A 21432-nucleotide genomic window follows, 5' to 3' on the forward strand; every position below is an offset into this window, starting at 1 on the left:
GGGCTTCAACAGCAACTGGTCCAAACAAGCCGCTGAGGAAGGCTCCAAGCAGCAGGTAGTGGCAAGGAGCTGGCCCTGCTTTCATCAGCTACTGCAAGGTTTTGAGGAGTGGAGTGCAGTGGGCAGCAATATTAAGCAAGCTCTCCTTCATCCTGTAGCATTCCTCAGTTCTGCAGTAGCTCTAAGTGTCATTCCTCTTACTTAAATATAATCAATGCTTTTACTGCTTGATGCCAAAGTATAGTTCTGTATCCTTTTCCACTTTACTGCTCTGTCATGTCCTTGACAGCATACGCTGCGTGTCATGGACACTGGTTCCTAGACTCAGCAGAAAGAAGGAGCGCTACTTGTGACCTATGTGATTATGCAAAGCGGAAAGGAACAGTCTTCATGCTGCCAGTTCTTCAAAGATATCTTGAACTTGCCCTGTACAGCTTTGTCACAAAGAGATTCTTTTGCATGTGTGTGTGTGAGCTCAGTGCTGTTATTTGCTGCATCTTACAGAAGATGGCTGATGTTTCACTTGTTTTTAGACAGCTTTACCATAGCTTCAGGTTTGGCACAGACATGGCACGGCAAGGTGACAGCTTATGCAGCTGTTGAGAATTGAGTAACTTTGGAAAAGCTTCACAAAGTTAAAGCAATATCAAAGACAGTCAGCTAGCACAACTCTGCTCCATAGAGCAGGTTCTACTAGTCATTGTAAATGGAGGAAGATGCTTAACATAAGGAATTATGTGTATAAATTCAGGCTTGAGTTGCATGAGAAATCCTTTAACAGCTTCAGGAGCTGCCTAGGAAAATGCTGTCGCACTGACAGAACACAAAAGGAAAAAAAACATCATTTCAGGGCACCCTGGCCTCTACTGTCAGCCTTTAGGCTGTTTAGCTAAAGTATTTAAACTCTAGCTTGTAAAAATACACAAAATGACAGATACAAGGTCTTTTATTTTTACAAAAAAAGCTGGTAAAAGATGATGTAAATAAAAGTGTAATGCACCACTAAATAATCTACTTATCCCCCGTAAATACTTATTAAATAATTAAGAACACCATCTACAGTACCACAAAACCATCAAAATAATTCAATTTTATCAGGGACAGGGAAAAAAATACAGTGATTATGGATGTGCCTTGACCAATTACAAAGCTTGTTAGGATAACATAACTACTGTCAGCAGTCCAACAGCGTGCACAGTGCCTTCAATTAATGCATTTCAGCATAATTACATTTCTAGTGGGGTCCAACTCCCCCAAAAAGGCAGAGCTAAGAATTTCAATTTTACATTCTAAACTCTGGAATTAGAGCCCATTAAAAAAAAAAGTCACAGTGGGTCAGAGATGTATATAAAAATACTGAGTGTTCCTTTCAAATCACAGGAATTGTGGGACTACATTCTTTTTTCTGGTTTTTTTTTTTTTTTCTTTTTTCCTTTTTTTTTTTTTTTTTAAAGAAAATGTTATTGGTTTCAACAGAATCCAGTTTGTTTTATGCTACAGACTTTGACACTGAACTACGAGTATATTGCATGTTTTGGTAGTCAGACTTTTTCTTCTACATAGTCCCAATTCTTTAGGCATAAGTGGAGTCATGAAGATGCATGTACGTGCATTCAAACTCTTTGAACCCTGCAGACTACTCAGGCTGGAAGTAATGTATGTGACTACGATCGGGAGAACCGCCCCCTTCCCCTCATAGCTTTATACACCTACTGTCTTAACAGTGCATTGCACAAAATTTACAAGAAAAATACTGGTTTTGCACTATACAGTTTCTAGAATATATACAGAATAAAATAAGTTAACTTCTAATGAGAATTGCTGATGGGCAGCATATATCTTTAATATACATTTTAAAGTCTCTGCAGGCAGCTACTTTTTGGTTAGTTGTTATCAATATTTGTAACATAAGCACTGATCAGAGAACTGAGCAGCATTCCAATAAAGTTAACAGATATATTATTTCTTTTAGAAACACTGGGAAATCCCAGTTTAAAATATTATTAAATGTCCTAACATTTACACACTATGAGGATTAGATCTAATAAAATAAAATTTCTTCAAAAATAATCTTGCAGCTCTTTTAAGCATGCTCTCAGACCTTATTTAACAATCATCCATACCTTCAAAAAAAACAACTGTCACATAGCCATACATTCTACCTCACACACATCATTTCCTTGTTACAGGCAACAAAAGCAAATAAAACATTGAGAAGTCAACAGTTTTTGCAGTCATAAGTCATTCTACTTGTGTTTGACCGCACATTCTTCATGACATTGCAAAGTGTCTCATTAGGTATTAGTTGATGATTATATCTACTACTGCTGGAAAGCCAGGAAGCCTTGCAGGTCTTCAGCCAAAATAAACCAGCCTTGATTTTAGCCTCATCCCACCTGCGATATTGATGCAACCTTTGGAGGCTGTTAATTGCAAACACCATTTACAGTTCTGTTACAACAGAAAATAATGCACATGTATGCATTACATTTAAGCCCTTTTCCTTTCATGTAGTTTTTATACATAAATTTAATAAAAAAATACTACTGTCACACAGCTACTGTGTAGAAAGAGCAGTCAAGTAAGATGTTCACTTTTCAGATTTTTTCTTTTGATGACACAATTTCTTGCTGTGATGAAACTGTGTAGGTTGTCAGGATTGCTGGAGGTTTTTATTTAGGGTTCCCCCCCACCACCCCTCCCCTCCATGAAAGGTGCTCAATAATAGTCTGAAGTGTCTTCATCATCAGTTCTTTTCTAAATGACAGCTGTTCAGAATCCAGTGCTCAGAAGATTTATTCCTGGTTTGATTTTCCCTAGAAGCTGATAGGATTGCACCATGCGTAGAGACTCTCGAATTTCTAGATTAAGTTCCATCAGCTTTGAGCTGGCCTCAGACATATCCTGGTTGGAGCCTACTACTGCAAAGCTACCAGTTTGACCAAGCGTCTGATGACGGAAATATATGTGCAGCAATGTTTGAACTGGGTCATCTTCAGAACTGCCAAAGATGTCGTGGGGCCAAATAGATCTGTAAAAACACAATTTGGATTTAAACATTAAAAAAAAAAAAAAGTTTAAATATTCTAAGTAAACAGATATAATAATATCAGTATCTTCTCCTTATCTGTTATCAATAAACAGAAGGCATTGGAAAACATTAAGAGAAATGTTTCTTCCATAGAGTCCTGATAGTTAACAGTATCATTTTCTCAGAGATAAATTTTAAAGAACAAGTACTACTAGAATTGCTTTTTTTAAATTGCAAAATGCGTATGAACAAGCTGTAATGAAGCAACAGTGCTTGTCCTTTTCAATAAGGACATCTAGCAAGAGCTGAAAAAACCCTGGAATAGTGCCTATCCCTATCTTTAAATTAAAAAGGCCCATTAGCAAACTCAGATCTGAAAGCAATCCTTAAGCACTAACCTGAAAGCCTTGACTTGTGCTACAGCTGACACAAACTCCTTGTTTCTCAGGGTTTCAATGAGAGAGTGAATAGCCGTTTCTGTGCTAGCTTGGGAAGCCTCTGCAATTTCAATTTCTTCGATACCACTGTCGGATGCAGCCTCAGCCTCTTTCAGACAGCTCTCCAAAACAGTAAGTTCTTCGGACATGTTTATGACCTAAAACAAATGTAGGAGTTACCTTTTGTAGTTTAAATGTATTTTCAGCCAAATTAACTTTCAGCAGATCAGACTTACATTTTTCCTCCTCTTTGCAATCATTAATGAGAGGCAGAAAAAGTACATCCAAATATTTGCTGCAGTTGCTTAAGTATACTGTTGATTTAATGGACCAAGTGTGCATGGCAGGTATTTGGGCTTTCCCCAATGAAGTTTCCATCTTAGTTCTTTTAGAACTTGTTTCAAAAAATACGTATTTCTCCCCACATTACTGAACAATTAAACTGACAAGAAGAATTAAACACTTTGGAAAAGTACAGCAGCAATTGTGTTATTAGAAGGACAACTTAAATGTGAAGAAAAAAACTGGAAGACTGGTAACCCAACAGAGTAACTGTAGTGCAGCCAGTGTATATAATACCATCTTCGGCTTCATATCCAATGTATGAGTAAAAGACAAGGCAATCGCTCAGAATATGATTCTGCACCTGACTAACTTAGGCAAAAGTGGGACTGGTGTGATGCCAACTTTCCACAACATTCTCCAGACAGAAAAGAACTCACTTATTTGCAGCATCTACAAAAATCTGGATGTCTAAGTGAGGAACATGCATCATTTTTTCCTAAGCTACTCAAAAAACAAAGACTTTCACCCCACTTTTTCATTTTCTTCCCTTTCAAGCAAGACCAGGCCTTTTTTTTTCCTGCAACCTCTATTTATTTGCATTACAGACCCAGGGGAGAACTTTCAGAAGACATTATTAATAGCATAATGCATTCAGATTAACTCAATTAACATCACATATGTATTGCATGTGCACAGCTGAAGGATGCATTTTACTTCTAAAGTTAGTACAACTAAAAATCAGGCATAAGATGTCTAGAACGCATTACTAGCTGCACTTAGGATGGGGACTAAGGTTGCAGAATAGTTAATGGTGGCTGAAGTGACACATTTATATAAATCAGCTGGTAGCAAGTGACAGTGTTCACCATAGGAAACACCGGGGTGACGGAAAAGTGCTTCATCACAAAATTCTGTTCACTGGAGTTGATATGCCTTGATTGTGGCTTGATTGGAGTACACCAAGAGCGCTACTGAAAAGTTTAAAATCCTCATCACTGGACTCCCTGCATTCCTGTCTATTTAAGAGCTTTCAAGCTGTACAAAAATCAACACAGATAATTTAACATCTCAGAAAATTCTTGTGAGCTCCACTTAAATCTTGTATTAATTGTCTATAAAACAGCTGGTACCCTCCTTCAGTTTCTAAAAAGATGTCCCACTGATGAAAATGTTATCAAAATGTATTTTAAATGGTTTGCCTTTAAAACGTCAACAATTAGTAGCTAAATTGCATGATTTTCATTACCTCTGCTTCTTTTTTGATTGTTTTTACTTGGCTGATGAGTTTGCAATAGGCTTGGAACAGAAGCAGCAACTGGAAATGCAACTTGTATAGCCTCCGACACAATTCCAGCTCCTAGAAATGTAAACAACATTATTATATTCAGGAAGTGTAAAACATCTACTACCCAATACAGGAGACAATAAATGACAACTTCTTCAGTACAGAATGTGCAAAATTAAAAGTAGTTATTTGGTTACTGAAGAAAATGCCAAAAAGATTTAGGAGCTAGCATAGCAGGAAGCTAATGAAAAGCAGATGAAAGCTTCATTCAGTTCAAGATTTACAGGTAGCCTCTCTCACATAGGTTTAAAGTTTACTTTTTAATAACAAGTTACTTTTCCAAGAAGGGGGTAGGATGTGAAGTGATTCAAAAAGCATTTTAAAATGTCATGTTCCAAGACAGAGTTTCATAGATCACTTTTATTGTTTTTACTGTTTTAAATTCAAGATCTAATATCCAAAAGAAGCAGTTGTGGTGTCTAAGTATGGAATCTTTCATAACCGTTAATATAAATATGTAAGCACAGTATATAACCTGGCCCTTACGTTTACAACTGCCTGATGGAGTAAGTGGAGAGTAATTCCATTCTTGGAGGCAAGAATAATGTTTCCCTTATAAAAGGTAGCTTTGATTCTATTTTAGAAAATACCGTGTCATATATTCTTAAGGAAATGAAACAGCAGCATTAACTTATGCACTGTCTTGTTTCCATTTTTATGCGTCTAAAACACTGGTCGAAGTGTAGACAGTGTTAATACTGCTTTACATACAGACATAAAAGCTAGTGCTAATGGAATAATCTATAACGTTCTACTAACTACAGGATCCTATTATCTACAAAGGGCCAACAGTTCAATGGGTTAGATGATGCAAAGTTGAAGCACACAGCATTTTTCTAATAGTTTATGACAAGACATCACTATGTCACAAATGGACGAGACAGATGGAGACCAGCTCAGTGACTGGCATGGTTAAGTATTTGATAAATCAAGAACTGTCACTTACTGCTAGAATTTCCATTTGCTAAGCAAGAAGATGAGCAGGTCACAAAAATACAAAGAAAGAAAAAAAAGATCAAGAATTAGTGTAGGAAATAATTTTAATTAGGGTAAAAGATGTCCCAGGTAAAACGGAAGAAGAAACACAAGTAACATGCTCCAAATATACCCTGAATGGAAAAAATTAACAGACTGAATTTGAAGTGAAATTACTTGCTGCTGTAACTAACGACAGATATGGGCTTTGTTGTCCCACAACATAAGTAACATCCTTCACTTACATCGCTGGCTGGTCTTTATACATTTTGTAGTCTTAAAGATATGCAAATTTAAGGAAATCAAAACCAAGGGCACTTAGGTTTGAACATCTGTACAATGCTCCTTACTTGTTCTGTACCACTATAGTTTAAGCAAAAATAATGCCTCTTAAAATTTGAGATGTAATGTTAATTTGGTTTCTGAATCAGTTTAGAAAATTTTTGGTTTTGCTGAACTCAGCTCTCAACACCTCATTGTGAGATTTCTGTAATTTAATTGTACTTGGTTTTTACACGCTATTTCAGAAAAGTATTTGGGAAAGAGGGACAGGGAGAGAAATCATCAGAAAATGTATTTGTCAGACTAGGGACAGGAACTTCATTTCCATGCTTTGTACAGCACTAAGCGTATTGATGGCATTTAAGCAACTACAATGGTCGTAGGAAACATGAAGATGCAACTGATGTCTGATTCCAACAGGCAGAAGCAGCTGAGCTTTACTAAGCACATATTTATACATGATGCCTATAATAATTTATACACTATGTGCTTCACAGACTATAAACATTGCATGTTTTTGTTCTGTACTCATATACATAGCACAATTATTATAAGCAAAACCTTCTGATGCACAGAACATGGTGAAGAGATGAGATCTTGAACTGCCAAAGTTGACAAGAATTCTATGACTCACTTTAATGAAGCACAAAGAATCAGATCCTGAGGAATGGCAGGGTTGATTATTTAATATTTTTAGTCATTAAGTTCTAGTGTTCTTTAAGCCAAGTCTCATTATTACCATAAGACATAAATAATCCCTCTCCCCAAAATCACACCTTGATAGCTATTCTAAAAATTGGAGAGAGATTTTCCTTTAAAAATTGCTTTGTACAGTGTCTTTCACATACTCGCTCACTTGAGAAATAATCTGATTTTTCTACCTGCCAGTCCTGTACAAACAGTCTAGCCTGAGTCCAGATGCATTCTTTCAGGCTTGCGTATAAGGACTAATAGCAAAGATCCAATAATTAGATTTACTTGCAAGTCTGCTGGCAATGCATGAGCCAGAACAGAATTCATCTCAGTGTTCCTTAGCTGTATTGACCACAGTGCTAAAAATTAGTAAGAAAATCTTATTAGTGTTAGTGAATGAAAAATATCTGTTGAATTGAAGCAGCTCTGTTTTCCTGAGTAAGACAACACTTACATATTTTTAGTATTAACTGGTTGACTGGATAGACTTATCCGCCCCACACTCCAGTTACAAGGACTTTTGAAACTATGATTTTACACTTGGTGATCTTACACTTCTCATCTCCTTCAAGTCACTATAAGCACTGTGAATAAATTTAGAACTTCTCTAAATTGTGTATATTTATGAAGCAGGACAACAGGACTTTGCCTTCTCAATGGATACTATATATTAAAATGATTTTAACCAAACGTGCAAGGAGCACATAAAGAAAAAAACTGCCAGCATACCTTGCAGGTTAGGATTGAAAACCAAAATCAAAACAGGTCCCCACAAGTAATTAATGTGAATGGTCACTAACTCCTTTTCAGAGGCTATCTTCAAACCAGAAACGGGGAAGAACAGACAAAACTGCCTCACTCTGAATCCTGGATTGCCTCTGTACAAGCTAAATGAAAGCCTGCATGTAGTTTTTCCTCCATTTCTTAGTTTCCCTAGCTATACAGGGGGAACAGTAACTAAATTTAAACAGTTAAATGTTAGAATGTTTCTTGGTGTACATAAAGAACATTCTAAATATGGACTGAAATACATAAATGCTGTTTTGTTTATTAATATATAGAACATTTATCATATTGTAACAGTAAATGTTGTTACATGTTTCTAAACAGGTATCAGTCAGAATACAAAGATGTAACCAACTGTAAAATACAGTAAATGTTGTGTTCATAGGCAAAGCAAAAATCCTTGCAAATAGTAGCAAATTATTTTGCTGTTACTTACGATTATGCACGTGAATTTTTTTTTAAATGTCCAACTTTGATGCAATATAAAAATCAACACTATATTATTATGTTTCACTACTCTAAAAATTCAGGTGAAATTTGTAATTGAATTAAAAAATATGGGGGGGGGGGGGGGAGAGAGAGAGAGAGATATGAGAGCAAATGAAAACTGTATAAAAGAAGAAATATTCCTTGCAACACAGTAGACATTTCTGTTGCTGAAAACTACATTTTCAGCAGCAGAAACATGACCAAGTGCATCAATGAATAGAGTTTTTTGATTGAGTAAAAGGAATGTCTCCTTTTTCAGCTTGGATTTGGGATTTTTGTCAAAATGTCATTGTGACAAGGTAAGTTCATCTGCTACCTACAATTTTACTTTCTTACATCTTTCACTGTTCTTATTACAGGACTCTACATAGCAGATCCCCTGGACCTACTAATGATAGAGTTTGGATTTACTTTTTTATCTAGTGTCAATATATGCAGCTATGTTTAAAAAAAAAAAAGTCCTAGTCTACTTGGGCAAAAGCTATCACTTACTATAGCAATTAGTAATATTAAACATGGATGACTGCCATGCAAATACATGCAAAAAATTGAACTAATATTAATAGGTTACTTTACCTATTGTTATTAGATGGTATTCTGACAGAAATGTTTCATGAGATTTTTGCCATACTGCTACTTTACTCCCTCTTCCTTCCCACCCAAGTAATGGCCCCAGAAAAATCGTATGTATTTATATAGTACTAATTCAGTAGAGGTTTTTGGCTAGACAGTTTTTCTAAGCATATAAGCAGAATGCTAATCTTTTTTCTTCTAGAAACAGCTGCAGAAAAGCAGACTTGCTGGTACACAGATGGTATCTAGTCTGCTTATCTACTCAGTGTTATTAAGTCTAGAACCCAAGACAAGTTGCCAACTTTTATTAAAAAGAGCACTTTTTATTAGACCACTACTTCATAAGAATCTGAGTTTCCAAAAGATAGGATGATAAGTGAAATGAAAAGCTTTTCAGATATTTTTAATCTCTCTGCAAATATTGAAATTTTTGTGCGATAGATATAAAGGTGTTTTTTAAGCTCATATCCAGAGACTCACACATGACATACACCTACCTGGGCATCTGTGTTAGTGCCATGAATACCATCATCAGTACCAAATGTTCTTTTACAGTCTTCTAGCCACTGCAAAATAAATATAAACAAGACATAAAATTTTTCCTAAACAGAGCAAACTGAAGACTGTGCTAAAACTTTGTAAGACACTTCATCAAGCCTTGCACATTCTCTCATTATGTAAGAAATTGTCATACAAAATCAACTGTTTACCAATGTTATTTCCACTAATGATTTCCATGCTGATACATCATCACTTGTATTTTTTACTGTGTCCCTTTCCATTGTAAAATTCCTGTAGCCTTCATTACCCCAGAGGGGGATAGTACACTTTAGCACAAATACTAATCAGTGATTGAATTTGGGTGCTGTTAGTGAGATGTGTGGGAGGCTGGAGACAGAAAAATCCCTTTCATTTAATGAGATCATTATTTTCTCTTTACTTGCTGCACAAGGTTTACACCAACATGACTTCTCAGCATTTAAATATAGCACTAATTCAGATTAGAGAGTAAGAATAAGCCTGTTCTATTTCTTGGGACTACTTTAGAAAAAGAATGAAATAGAGCTCTCCTGTGTAATTAGATGCAAGTGCAGGCTTGCTGGATGGAAAGAAAAAAAATAAATTCTTCAGTGGGAGTTCAGCATCACCTCCAGTTCATAAAAGCCAGGGAGATAAAGTATTCTCACATTACACAATGCAAACATGCAGATTCCACCATCTTTCAAGAACACAGGGCTGTATTTAACCCCAGTTCCTACAGCAGACAAGAAGTTTATTCATTTCAGTGGGTAATCTCTTCTTCTAGCTTTAACTGACCATGCAAATTTAAAAGTGTTAAGCATTTGCAGAATCAAATATGCTTTTATCAAACAATACGATCTGATCATCTCATCGACACAGTGCCCGGCATATTTTTCTGTACAGTGCAAACAACTGCAGGCATGAGGTAATTCTGGTATTACTGAAATGAGAATGCATCATGTTGAGATAAAGTGCAGATTATCTTCTGAAATGAAGAAGAGGCTCTATACATCCAAGGAATAATAATTTAGCATACTGTGTGCTTGATATCTTGAGTCTCACAGGAAATCTTAGTGACCTTTTTCTAACCTTTGTCTGATGCAAGAAGAAGAAAAATGTGATTTCCCATCTCCTCAATTTAATAAAGGTTACTTAGTGAATTAACTAGGCCTGTGTGCTTATCAAGAGGAGAAATGGAATTCTCTAAACACCACGGTGTCAGTTTCAATTAGCGACATGGATACCAAGGTACACAGCAAATCTCATTTTTCTTTTTATCTGACAGAATCCATTGGTAACAATGGAATAGGTTTGCACTGGACCAAACAGCATCAGCAACTGGGAAGCTAGTATTTCTTTTCACACACTGCGCTTTTACAATCTTTTTTAAATCACAACACCAATCTGAATAAAGGGTGTGCCTAGAATGACATGATATACATATAACCTTATATTTTCTGATTCAGTATCTTTGTCTCTAACACACACACGAAGTCAAAGCAGTTTCCTTGCAAGGAAATAGAGCAGTAGCTCCAAAAAGGTGACAAAATTAATTTGCTGAAATTTTTTTACAGAATATATGTCCAGCATGGTAGAAAGACCTACATTTTCTCTTTGGGTAGATTGTTCAACAAAATAATCTTCTTTATATGTTTGCTTTACATCAATTTATGTTTTCCCCATATATCTCCTACAAAGATGTAGTGTAAAGAGCATTATTGAAAGCATAATATAGTTTAATAATATATATAGCGTAATGAAGCGTCTGTGGTCAGTCTTGGTCACAGCACAGGTTGGTTTGCCAGATTAACGCCAAAACAGACATCCCAAACCACCCCCTGTACTGTAGGTACCTTTCTCTCTCTTACCTCAGTGCATAGGTAAGAGTTGGAAACAACTGCTGCCCAAGCCTCTTACTTTTTAAGTTTGATTCATGTGAATGCCAGTACCAACAGCACTGATAGTGACAAACATCATCTATTAGGGTAAACTTTAAACAACAATTTTTCATTAAAGTCAGTGTATAGAATTTTCCAGTAGTTGATTCTAGAGGATACCAGATTAACATGCAAATTATATTTATTTAAATAACTGTTAATTTATATTTACTTTATTATACAATACCCCAACCAGCTTAGTTTGATCATTTTCTATCCATGTTTCTATGGAACAAGCAAGGAGCTGCAATAAACTTAGTGTTTTGCCTTAATGCTTTCAGATTGAATAGGATACATAGCACAATTGCCTGCAATGACAGAAATTCATATTTGACTTGAGGAAGTCTCTTCCAATTATTCCCTATACTCTGTTTAGTAGGACAGAATAAGAAAACCAGTAATACACATCTGAGAAGTAGCTTTGGAAGACTCTTAGTCTACATATACTATATAATACACACCAAAAAAAATTTGAGGACCAACAGCTGAAGAAACACTTTTAAAAAAAGTTTTAGAAAAATAAATTATCTGAGATAACTAGTCACTACCTGTAAATTAACATGCTAAATAATTAACATACTTAAATAATGCACTAAATTAGCTAAATGACATGCTATCAAGAGTCAGAAATGATTGACCAAACCTGTACATTTCTTCCTCCTCATTACTGCTTCTTTCTATTTATAAATGATTTAATAAAAATTAAACCCTGGCAAAATGCTCTCAGCTATTTCACAACAATTCCTTTCATCCTGTGAACCTTTTTCCTGCTCCAGTCACTCACAAATCCTGTGGCAGAAGACAGGCTGACCACAGCAACGTGTTACTGGACACCCTTTTGACAGCTGCACTACAGAAAAACAACACTCTCTCACTATAATATAATGACAGAGGCCATCAAACTGATATCCATATTGCTTTATCAAGTAAAATAAAATGCAAACAAGCTCTGAATATCCAACATAGATTTATGTCGATATGATATGTGGCAGTGCAAAATTAGCTAAAAATACATTAAGTGAATGCATGGCTATCTGAAAGGGACACAATTTTAATTCATCATACTTTGACAATCAACCAAACAATACCATTTGTTATTGCTGCGATAAACTGTAGGCTAAATGAGTTTATAGACAAAGAATTCCTTGATGTTTGGATAGTCATCATTCTAAGCGCACAATGACTTCCTCTCTACCCTGTCTCAAATCTTCCTGTCTGACCTGGGGCAAATCAGTTAGCCTCTCTGTGCTGCAGTGTTCCTCTCTAAAATGAGGACTAAAATACATTATTTTCTCAGAGGGGCGATGACAGCATTACGCACTGGAGATGGTCAAACATTAATACTACACTGAGTAAGGTAATCTTAGTCATTAGATCAGCACTTTGTTTCTGATTAAGCCTAAATGGCAAAATGTAGCTCATTACATTAGACCTCATGAGTGAATTAAAACAAATTGTTACTACCACAGAGCAGGGCAAAAAATGCAGCAACTTGTTTGCAGAAATGCTGGCTTGGATCCTAGAAACAGTTTATCTACATTAACAGTGCTGTGTGGCATACTTCACTGTTGCTTTTGAGGAAACTGCGTTTCTTTTGTGATTCTTTCCACAAAAAAGTGGATGTCTATTCTATTCAACAGATGAGCTGTCACCAAGGTGGAGGCCATCATTTCCTAATAAACTCAGCATGATCAAGAAATGTGGAGCCACTTGTGCTGTAAAATACAGCTCTGCCAAGATGCCATGGCTTGAATTCTGGTTCTGTTTCACATCACTGAAACTTGCCATTGTCATGGTGTCACAGGCTGCTGAGATCAGTAAAAAGTTCCTTCAAATGTATGTTTAATTTTCCCAGGAATCATTTTCTCTCTATAACAAAAGTCCCATATATTCTCTTTCTCTCTTTCCCTGTACCTGCAAAACTGACTGTGGATGCATGTTTTCTTTTGGTTCTCGAAATAGAAATCTCACCTGTTTCAGTTTTCAGAAGTTAATATCTTCCCTCCTAAACTTCACACAAAGGTTCACAAAAACAATTATACAGACCCTTGCTACAGAAATTTTCAACTTTTAAACTTTGTGTTTCTTTGCAAAAAGGGAATAATCACTAACATACACCTTGAGAACTAAGCTGTATTATTCTAAACAACGGACATCAGTGTCAGCCTCAGTGGGATCCACCTGCAGGATGAAAGACCTAAATTTATGTGTCTATGTATGACACAGCTGTTTAAGCCCCTATTATAGTCAGCGGAGATCCAGTCAACAAAAAGAAGTCTAAAGACCTATTCAGCTGAGCAACAAGTCAGTATCCATACTAGGATAAAATGCATTGCTTTCTCAATTTCTTTTATTGTATGGACTTGATCCTTAAATAGTACGTGTGCACTTAAGGCACTTAATTCACATATAGATAGTTATCTGTAAATGTCTTAATCTGAAGGTGAATCCCACCCTTCTAGTCTAATAAAATAAACAATTTTTTTCATAAAGAAAAAAATTACCATGATTTATTGATAGTTATGTTAACAATATTTGAGTATTTTTAAATTAGGAATGCGGTTTTCCAAATGCAATATATAACATGCATTTGTGCAATGTTACATATTCAAAGTAAATTTCAAAAATACGTGCAACAAAAATGAATTGCACATAATAAAAACCTCAGGTTCAGATTATACACATAGAATAGTAGTAAGAAAAGGAAACGGGATTTTATTTCAGAACTTTTTCCCCAAAGCTTACTTTCAGATACCCATGTTGAGAGATAAAAGACCTGCAACATTTTCTTGACTAGGAGCTTCTAATATTTTTTGTTTTAAAACATGAGACACTCACCTGTTCTGCTGCCTCTCTTTTGACATTATAGGTATCCAAGTGTTCTTGGAGCTCTAGAACGCTGAATTTCAATGTTTCTAGCAGGCCACAAGACATTAGCTGAAAGATAAAAGCAATGACCTCTGTAGTCATGTAACACCTGACTATAATCCACATAGTCTAATATCTAAATTATGGAATATGAAATTCCAAGCACACATTTGGAAAAACAATCAAACTAGAATTAGTTGGGTACAAATTATTCGTGACACCTTTGAGTTAGTAAACGAACACATGTAGCCGTATCAGTTAATTCAGTGAACAACAGTTTTGATTCCAAAATAAGAAAGGTGGTACCTAGTTAACATCTGAAAGAGAGATTTCAAAGGGATTTTTAATCTTTCAAAAAGAATAATATTTGATACAGACAGAGCTAGTGTAAATAGAATAGCCTGCAGCAGGATTGCTCCTGTAGCAACCTAAGGAGTGTCCAGTGAGGGTTACTTGCCCTTCTCAGTATACAAACTGTACCACCAGCAAAGGCTTCAGTCTGTAGGAAGCGGGAACTGTTGGGTATTTGAAGAATTTTCTACCATTAATGATTTTGCCTTTTTCAACATAGTTTCAAAATCTCTTTTTCCCTCAGGGGCTGCTACCTCAGCTTTGCTCCACACCGTTTCTCCCTGTAGTTTAATTTCCACTTAGGTTTTTCTTATTAATCCTTCTCCTGTGACTTCCTGTAATAATCATGCCCCTAACGTGATACTTCCTCCCTCACACTGGTCACCCCTTGCACACATGAAGAGCTCTGTACTCTTCTCCAATCCCCGTTGCCTGGTACCTCTTGGTCAGCTTGAAAGTGCAAGCCCAAGACTGCGATCACAGAACTGTGGCACGGAGAGTCACAGTATCCCACGTTACTCAGGCAGGGGTGGGAACGATGCTTACGTGTTTTTCCAAGTGCATCAAGATTATTCTTCTACCACCGTATTAAACCACTGCTACTCCCAACCTCTATGTCCACATCAGCCAAGAAGCAAGTTTTGGCTCTGTGGCACAATGCCACTGCACTCAATGTGTGTAGTAACATCAAAGCACAAAGAGATGCCTCATATCAGCAGTAGGACATAAGCCACTCCTAAATCGCTTGCGAACCTGTGCTTTGATGTAACGGGGCATCTTTCTGCTGAAAACTACTTTCTGAATGAATCAAAGGCCAAATTTGAATCAAATGCCAGTCTTGTATGCATAAGTAGACATCATGAAACCAAAAATTTGTGCATGAACGTTATTTTGGATTAGCTCTTCTTTCTTAGTGAGAAGTAATCTGATAACCAAGTAGGTTCATTTCAATTAAATTATTTGGAGAGGAAAGATTTATCTATATGGTATTTGTCAATATAGCAACACTAATGTGTGTATGTACATACATATGCACATACACACGCACACATACGCACAAGACTGTATATTGTGTGCATATATATTTATTATTCTTTATTTTTGTATATATATAGCTATATTTACTTATTTATTTTTTAAAACACACATGCTGTTCCAGCTAGACACTAGTGTAATTTTTCTTGGGGCTTCTTATCCCAAACAAATTTCTTCTTTTGGTTAACTTCTACTGCTTTTAAAGTAGCATAAGTTAAACAAAAACCATTACACGTGGTTGCCCTGAAGTGCACCATCTGTATCATGCTTTTTTAGTCCCCTTATTCTAAAGTGAAAGCATTAAGAGCAGAGTTGCCCCTTAGCATCAAGGGAAAAAAACAGGTCAGGAGTGTCTCATACTGGGTCAAGGCTGAGATCAATCTATCTCAGTCGCCCATCTGACACTGCCTAATAGTAGTTGCTTAAGGAAGGGAGAAACAGGGCAAGCATGTATGTGGTGGTCCACTTGCTGCAGAATGCTTTCTTAATCTCTATCAACGTGTTGTTCTGCATATTCAAAAATCTGCCCAGGGCTATTTTTTTCAGATATCTCTTTAGTCGCTTTTTGAAAGCGTGAACAGACGCTGTAAAAAAGGACAGTTTCACAGTTTGGTTATGTATCACATGAAGGATCACCTATCTTTGCTTCCGTATACTTTGTAAGTCACTGCTAGCTTAATTTGATCACCCTTAACATCAAGACAGACAACAATACAATAATTTCTATTACTTTTCCATGATAATCAAGACATGTATGGACCCATTTCTCTCCTAAAGGGCTGAAAAATCCTAGCCTGCATACTCATATGGAAGCTATTTCACATATTTCATAATCCTTGTGATCTTTCTTGGAACCTTTTCCAGTTCAACTGTATTTTTCCCGAGAGCAGAGGAGCACAACTGCCCCAAAATCCAGGACGTAGGTATATTGGGGATATGTATATTAGCTCAGTGATGTCTTCTGTTTTGTCTCTTTTCTTAATTATTCTAGCATAGCTTTTTTTGACTTCTGTTGAACACTGAGATGACTTTTCACATTATTATTTATTATAACCCAAGATTTCAACTTGCGTAACAACATACAAGTCAAAGCCTTCATTGCGTATTTATAGCTAGAATGTTCTTCTCATGCATCGCTGAATATATACGTGAACAATACAATTAAAAAGTACAAAGTTGCTGCTAGATAAGTAGTCTTCCTTTTTCTTCTTTCTGCAATGAATATACAATAAATACGAACAAGCAGGGAAGGTAAAGAATAGCAAGGGAATTTAAGTGACACCTAGTATCAGTAAGTTCCCTCACTGTTCATTGTCAAAGCTGGAGGTTACTTCTGGAGAAAATGCGCTTCTCACTTGTGTTTTTAAATGTTTATGATACATAGTGGCCACCTAACATTTTAATTCCTTTCTGATTTCAATTATAGAAAGCATCTTTTTTCTCCCATGCCAAAATTATTCAGATGTTTCAGTTAGTGACATTAGAGAGCAACCTTTCAAAAGGCAAAAATATAATTAACACATTTTATTCAAGTATTTGAAAACTTCCCAAGCATTGCTATTTTCCAAATGTTAAAACATCATTTTGTGTGTTACATAAAAACGTTTAAGCAGACAGGTACTTCAGCATGCAACTTTATGAGATTTTTACCGTTTCTGCATCCACAAACACTGTCGGACATTCTGAACATGACATCATCACTTCCAGAGAACTTTTAAATTTTGTTCCAATGCGTTGTAGACTTTCACCAAGAAAGCTGACTGAATCATTTGTTATAGATACAAACTTTCTTTGAATAGTCTAGAAATCAAATCAGAAGAACATTTATTTTACATAATGTATGTATTTTACTACCCCTCTTCCTCTGGCTTTTTAGATTAAGAACTTCAAGGTAAATTTCCATCATGACAGCATATATTTTTGTCATTAAATTACAAACTAATACATAATTTGCTCTGAATATTTTATGTAAAACTAGCTCCAGAAAATGCAATCAATGAATAAAACCATTCTGTATCTATAAATACAATTAATCCTTTCACATCTAGGCCTTTAGCATCAGTGTAGCTGGATTACTATTTGTCTTTTTGCAGTACAGATAGCAGCTCAATTCATTTTCAAGTACTGGTGTTGCAGAAAATTATACCCAGAGTTTTACAAGTCAGAACACGACCTCTGTAGCATAATCTGTGTCCAAAACTGCCACCTGCAGGGCTTCTACCTTCTTCAAAAATCAGTCCTATGTATATCATGTTCAATTATGTAGACTGTTGGCTTGGCCTAATACAACACTGCACTTTGCTATATATTATTTCATAAACCCTAGAAAGTTACATGTAGAATATAACTACACAAAGATTATATTTAAAGCTGCAAAGTTAAACACAGTGTAGGAGCCAGAAGGTAAAATGGAAAGGTCCAGTCAAACAAGACCTCCAGGTCTCTTTTAATCATTTTAACCCTCCTCTGTACCCAGTAACAACTCCTCAGGAACGCTTCTTTGCCCAGGCTCGAGCTCTGGATCATTATTGTCCTTTTTCCCAGAGTATCCCCCTTTCCAGCTGACTGAAAGGATTTCAGACACACAACCATGCACCGGCAATTCACTGACCTGAAACAATCTTGAGAAGACATGAAACGTATATACAGCACAAGATCCATCTGTGTCTGACAGCATCTGATTGACGTGGCAGCGCCAGGCTTGCTCTTCATCATCGTATGCCACCGGTTGGAAAGCTGCCAGTATGGCAGAAAGAAATGGTGAAGGAGGTGGGGAAGTTTGTACTTCCGGGAAACCGTCCTGTTCTTCTTCATCTTGGCTACGAATAACAAACAACAGAAATTAATTTCTCAGTAAATTATTTAGGAAAAAATTCTTTCATTTTGGTAAGAAGAAAAAATAAGATTTTGGAATGAAGAATAGTGTTTTGTAAAATAAATAATCAATCGACTAAGGTAACGATGAATCAAGAAAAGAATAAAAAAAATTTTTGCTACTGCAATATAAAAAATTGCTTATACTCTCAAATACTTCCAATGTTTATTAAAACATGTTATTTCTATGCATATCTACAGGCAAAGGGCTATCTGCACATTACATATAGCTATATACAGCTATATACACCACTCAGAAATGGATTTTTTTTTTCCTTGTCCCCAATAACTGAATTACCATTCAAATCTTCAAATTTTTATTCATCTAAACATATGGTCCACCAATATCTATAACAAATTCTAGCTTTCCTTAAAAGAAACGCAAGAGCTCATTTAGCAGTGTAATACTATTTTATAACTGTCTTAAGTAACATCATAAGTGAATGGAGATAGATTGGAACACTTCCATTTTTATGGGCAATCAATTTAACAGGCCTTTGTTCAAAGAGCATTCTGCAGTCATACTTTCCGTTAGGCACCAAAGCTCCAATAAAGATATCAAACTATCAATTAATCAATGCTACTACTTACAATCATTAACTTAATTGTTAACATTTTCTGTACTACAAGGAATGACATATTTTGACAGCTCTTCTTGTATAATTGTACTTACGCAGCAAAAATACGCGTGTGAATATTCCAAGTACAGATAGTTTATTAAAATAATTTTTTAAAACACATACTGTTTTTCTCTACAACTACCACAGTGGCACCAATTATGTCTTAAGCAAGACTTAAACATGTCTTAAACAAAAAACGTGGGTGCTGGTTTTAGGTACATTCGTTTTACTAACACAAAGCTCAAAAACTAAGAGGCAATCCTTTCAAATAATATCTGTAAGCAAAGCTTCAAAAAGATTTTCAAGTATTTTCTAGCTAGTGTATCAACCTCTGTCACTCTTCAAACTAGAGCTATGGGGTTTTTTGTTTGTTTGCTTAGTGTAAATAAATTAAAACCTGACAGATTTTTCAGTTGCACATTAGGAAATAAACTGCTATTAACTGGTACCAGCCTTTAATTCTTGCAAGGCACATTGCAGTAGGTTGTGTATGTGATTACAAGACCCAATTTCTCTGTCCCTGCCCCAGTAGAACCTTCTCAAACAACTTGGTGTTTTACAGTTCCTGTGTGTCCCTTTTCTGTAAAAGGCTCCTTAAATGATTTCTCCGACAGAATATAGACTAAGTATATGTTCCTATATATACTAAGTCTATGTATTATTTAATCCAAACTTCTGAACAAATTTCAAGTATGAACAAGCCTATGAACAATTTGGAATTTTTTTGTTTGTTTTGTTTTGGGGGCTTTCATTTGTGATTTGTATGTTTGTTTGGAGTTTTTGTTTGTTTCCCCTCCTCCTTAGACTGTTACCCTCACGGGACTTAGGGTTTCACTTGAAATATGACTCAACCAGCGAGGACTAACTATAACTTTTCCTCTCAATAGTTATTTTTGCTCTCCATACTAAAAAATGGAAAAACATTACTTTACTTTAAAATGTCTTAGAAATAAATAAAAGACTGATTAACCTTAACATTGAAAATAAGCCTTGGGCAAGTTCAAAGACAAACTGGCCTGATTCCTACATGAACTTTGATTACAAAAAAAAAAGACTTAACTTTTTTTTCCTGCCTTTTGGTGCCTATATAGGTTCTGCCATAATTCAGAGCAGTTCAAGGGCTTTTCCATGTTACGCTGATTGAAGCTGGTGGCTACCAAGAAAACACTCCAAAACACCCTATGACCTCTTTTCACATTTCTAGCCTATTAATGGTGATGTAATGTGCTAGATTTCTTTTATTCAAGAATTTGCATCTTTTCCTGCATGGCTGTTTTCCCTGTAACAGAAATAACTGCTGAGCAAAGCACTGAGTTTATTTGCTATAACAAGCAAAACCAATCAACCGTTATTTCAGATATGCAAAACATCATTTTAGATACTTGTATTATGAGATTTGTGGAAAACCCTGCACCATAAGAAACCTACTTTGTTTACTTCATGCACTGATAACATGTAATTTCTGTTACTTAGAACCAATATTAATCTTACCTGGACAGACCAGAGAAGTCAGCTTCTTCTTCTTCACATCTCTCATCTAGCTCTTTCAAAGCAAGAGTGACATCCTCTTCACAGATAGATTCAGAATAGCTCTCAGGAGCTGCTGCCTCTGCCAGTTCTGGGGTCTCTTCCAACTCAAGAGATTCATGACAGACCAGACAGTCTTGTTGTTCTTGTAGTAGATATGACCCAGTGTCTTCACTAGCAGTGCTAACCTGTTCATCCCTTACTGCTGAACTGCCTTCCTGTGAATCAAACATACTTCTATTATTTCGATTGTCAGGGTTTATGGATTCTTATCAGTTTTTAATACTAAGTGCTAATTACTAGTTAATAAATTTACAGCTACGTTAGTCTTCATAGTGTCGTAACTCCTGATTTCTGAAGTTTCCTATGTAACATTGGACATGTCTTTACTATCAACATGAATGCTCTTTAAGTATCTTGAAAATGTGATTTATATAGTTGACAACTCCACAGAACCTAACGAAAACTACTTCTAGTAAACCATTCCCTCATAAATCCATGGTGCAAGTGAGTAAAATAGAGATAATTTTAGTCAGGAACTTTCACATACTTAAGCTTGTAAAACTTATTGTACAAAATTTAAAATATTCTTGGAAGCTAGACTGTAAATTCCCAACTGGAATATGAAATGTCCTTTCTGTGCTTTTCGCAAAGGTACGTGCTATTACTGGGAATCAGCCAAATACGTTGAAGTAAAATAAACTATTTACTTAACTCTTCAGCATCCCTACAAGAGAAACAAGGAGCTCAACTGCATCTAACCAGCACACACACTTGTTTTTAAATAATGGCTTCATTTTTT

At 35.9% G+C, this 21432-nt stretch overlaps 1 protein-coding gene across 1 annotated transcript in view; it reads right to left on the bottom strand.

Moving 5' to 3' along the window:
• Nucleotides 1–2265: 2265 nt before the first annotated feature.
• The window catches only part of FRYL (FRY-like), a gene marked incomplete at its 5' end in the record, with an annotated part of 47526 nt that continues 28359 nt past the window's right edge, over nt 2266–21432 (bottom strand). Inside the window, 9 exons of the mRNA XM_010288889.1 lie at nt 2266–3031; nt 3430–3626; nt 5000–5110; nt 6045–6062; nt 9394–9462; nt 14194–14292; nt 17260–17409; nt 18221–18428; nt 20595–20848. Of these exons, the coding sequence (XP_010287191.1) occupies nt 2773–3031; nt 3430–3626; nt 5000–5110; nt 6045–6062; nt 9394–9462; nt 14194–14292; nt 17260–17409; nt 18221–18428; nt 20595–20848 (1365 nt within the window). The remainder of the gene's footprint in view (nt 3032–3429; nt 3627–4999; nt 5111–6044; nt 6063–9393; nt 9463–14193; nt 14293–17259; nt 17410–18220; nt 18429–20594; nt 20849–21432) is intronic.

Source organism: Phaethon lepturus, unplaced genomic scaffold (genome assembly GCF_000687285.1).
Source record: "Phaethon lepturus isolate BGI_N335 unplaced genomic scaffold, ASM68728v1 scaffold57116, whole genome shotgun sequence".
Taxonomy (NCBI): Eukaryota; Metazoa; Chordata; class Aves; order Phaethontiformes; family Phaethontidae; genus Phaethon; species Phaethon lepturus.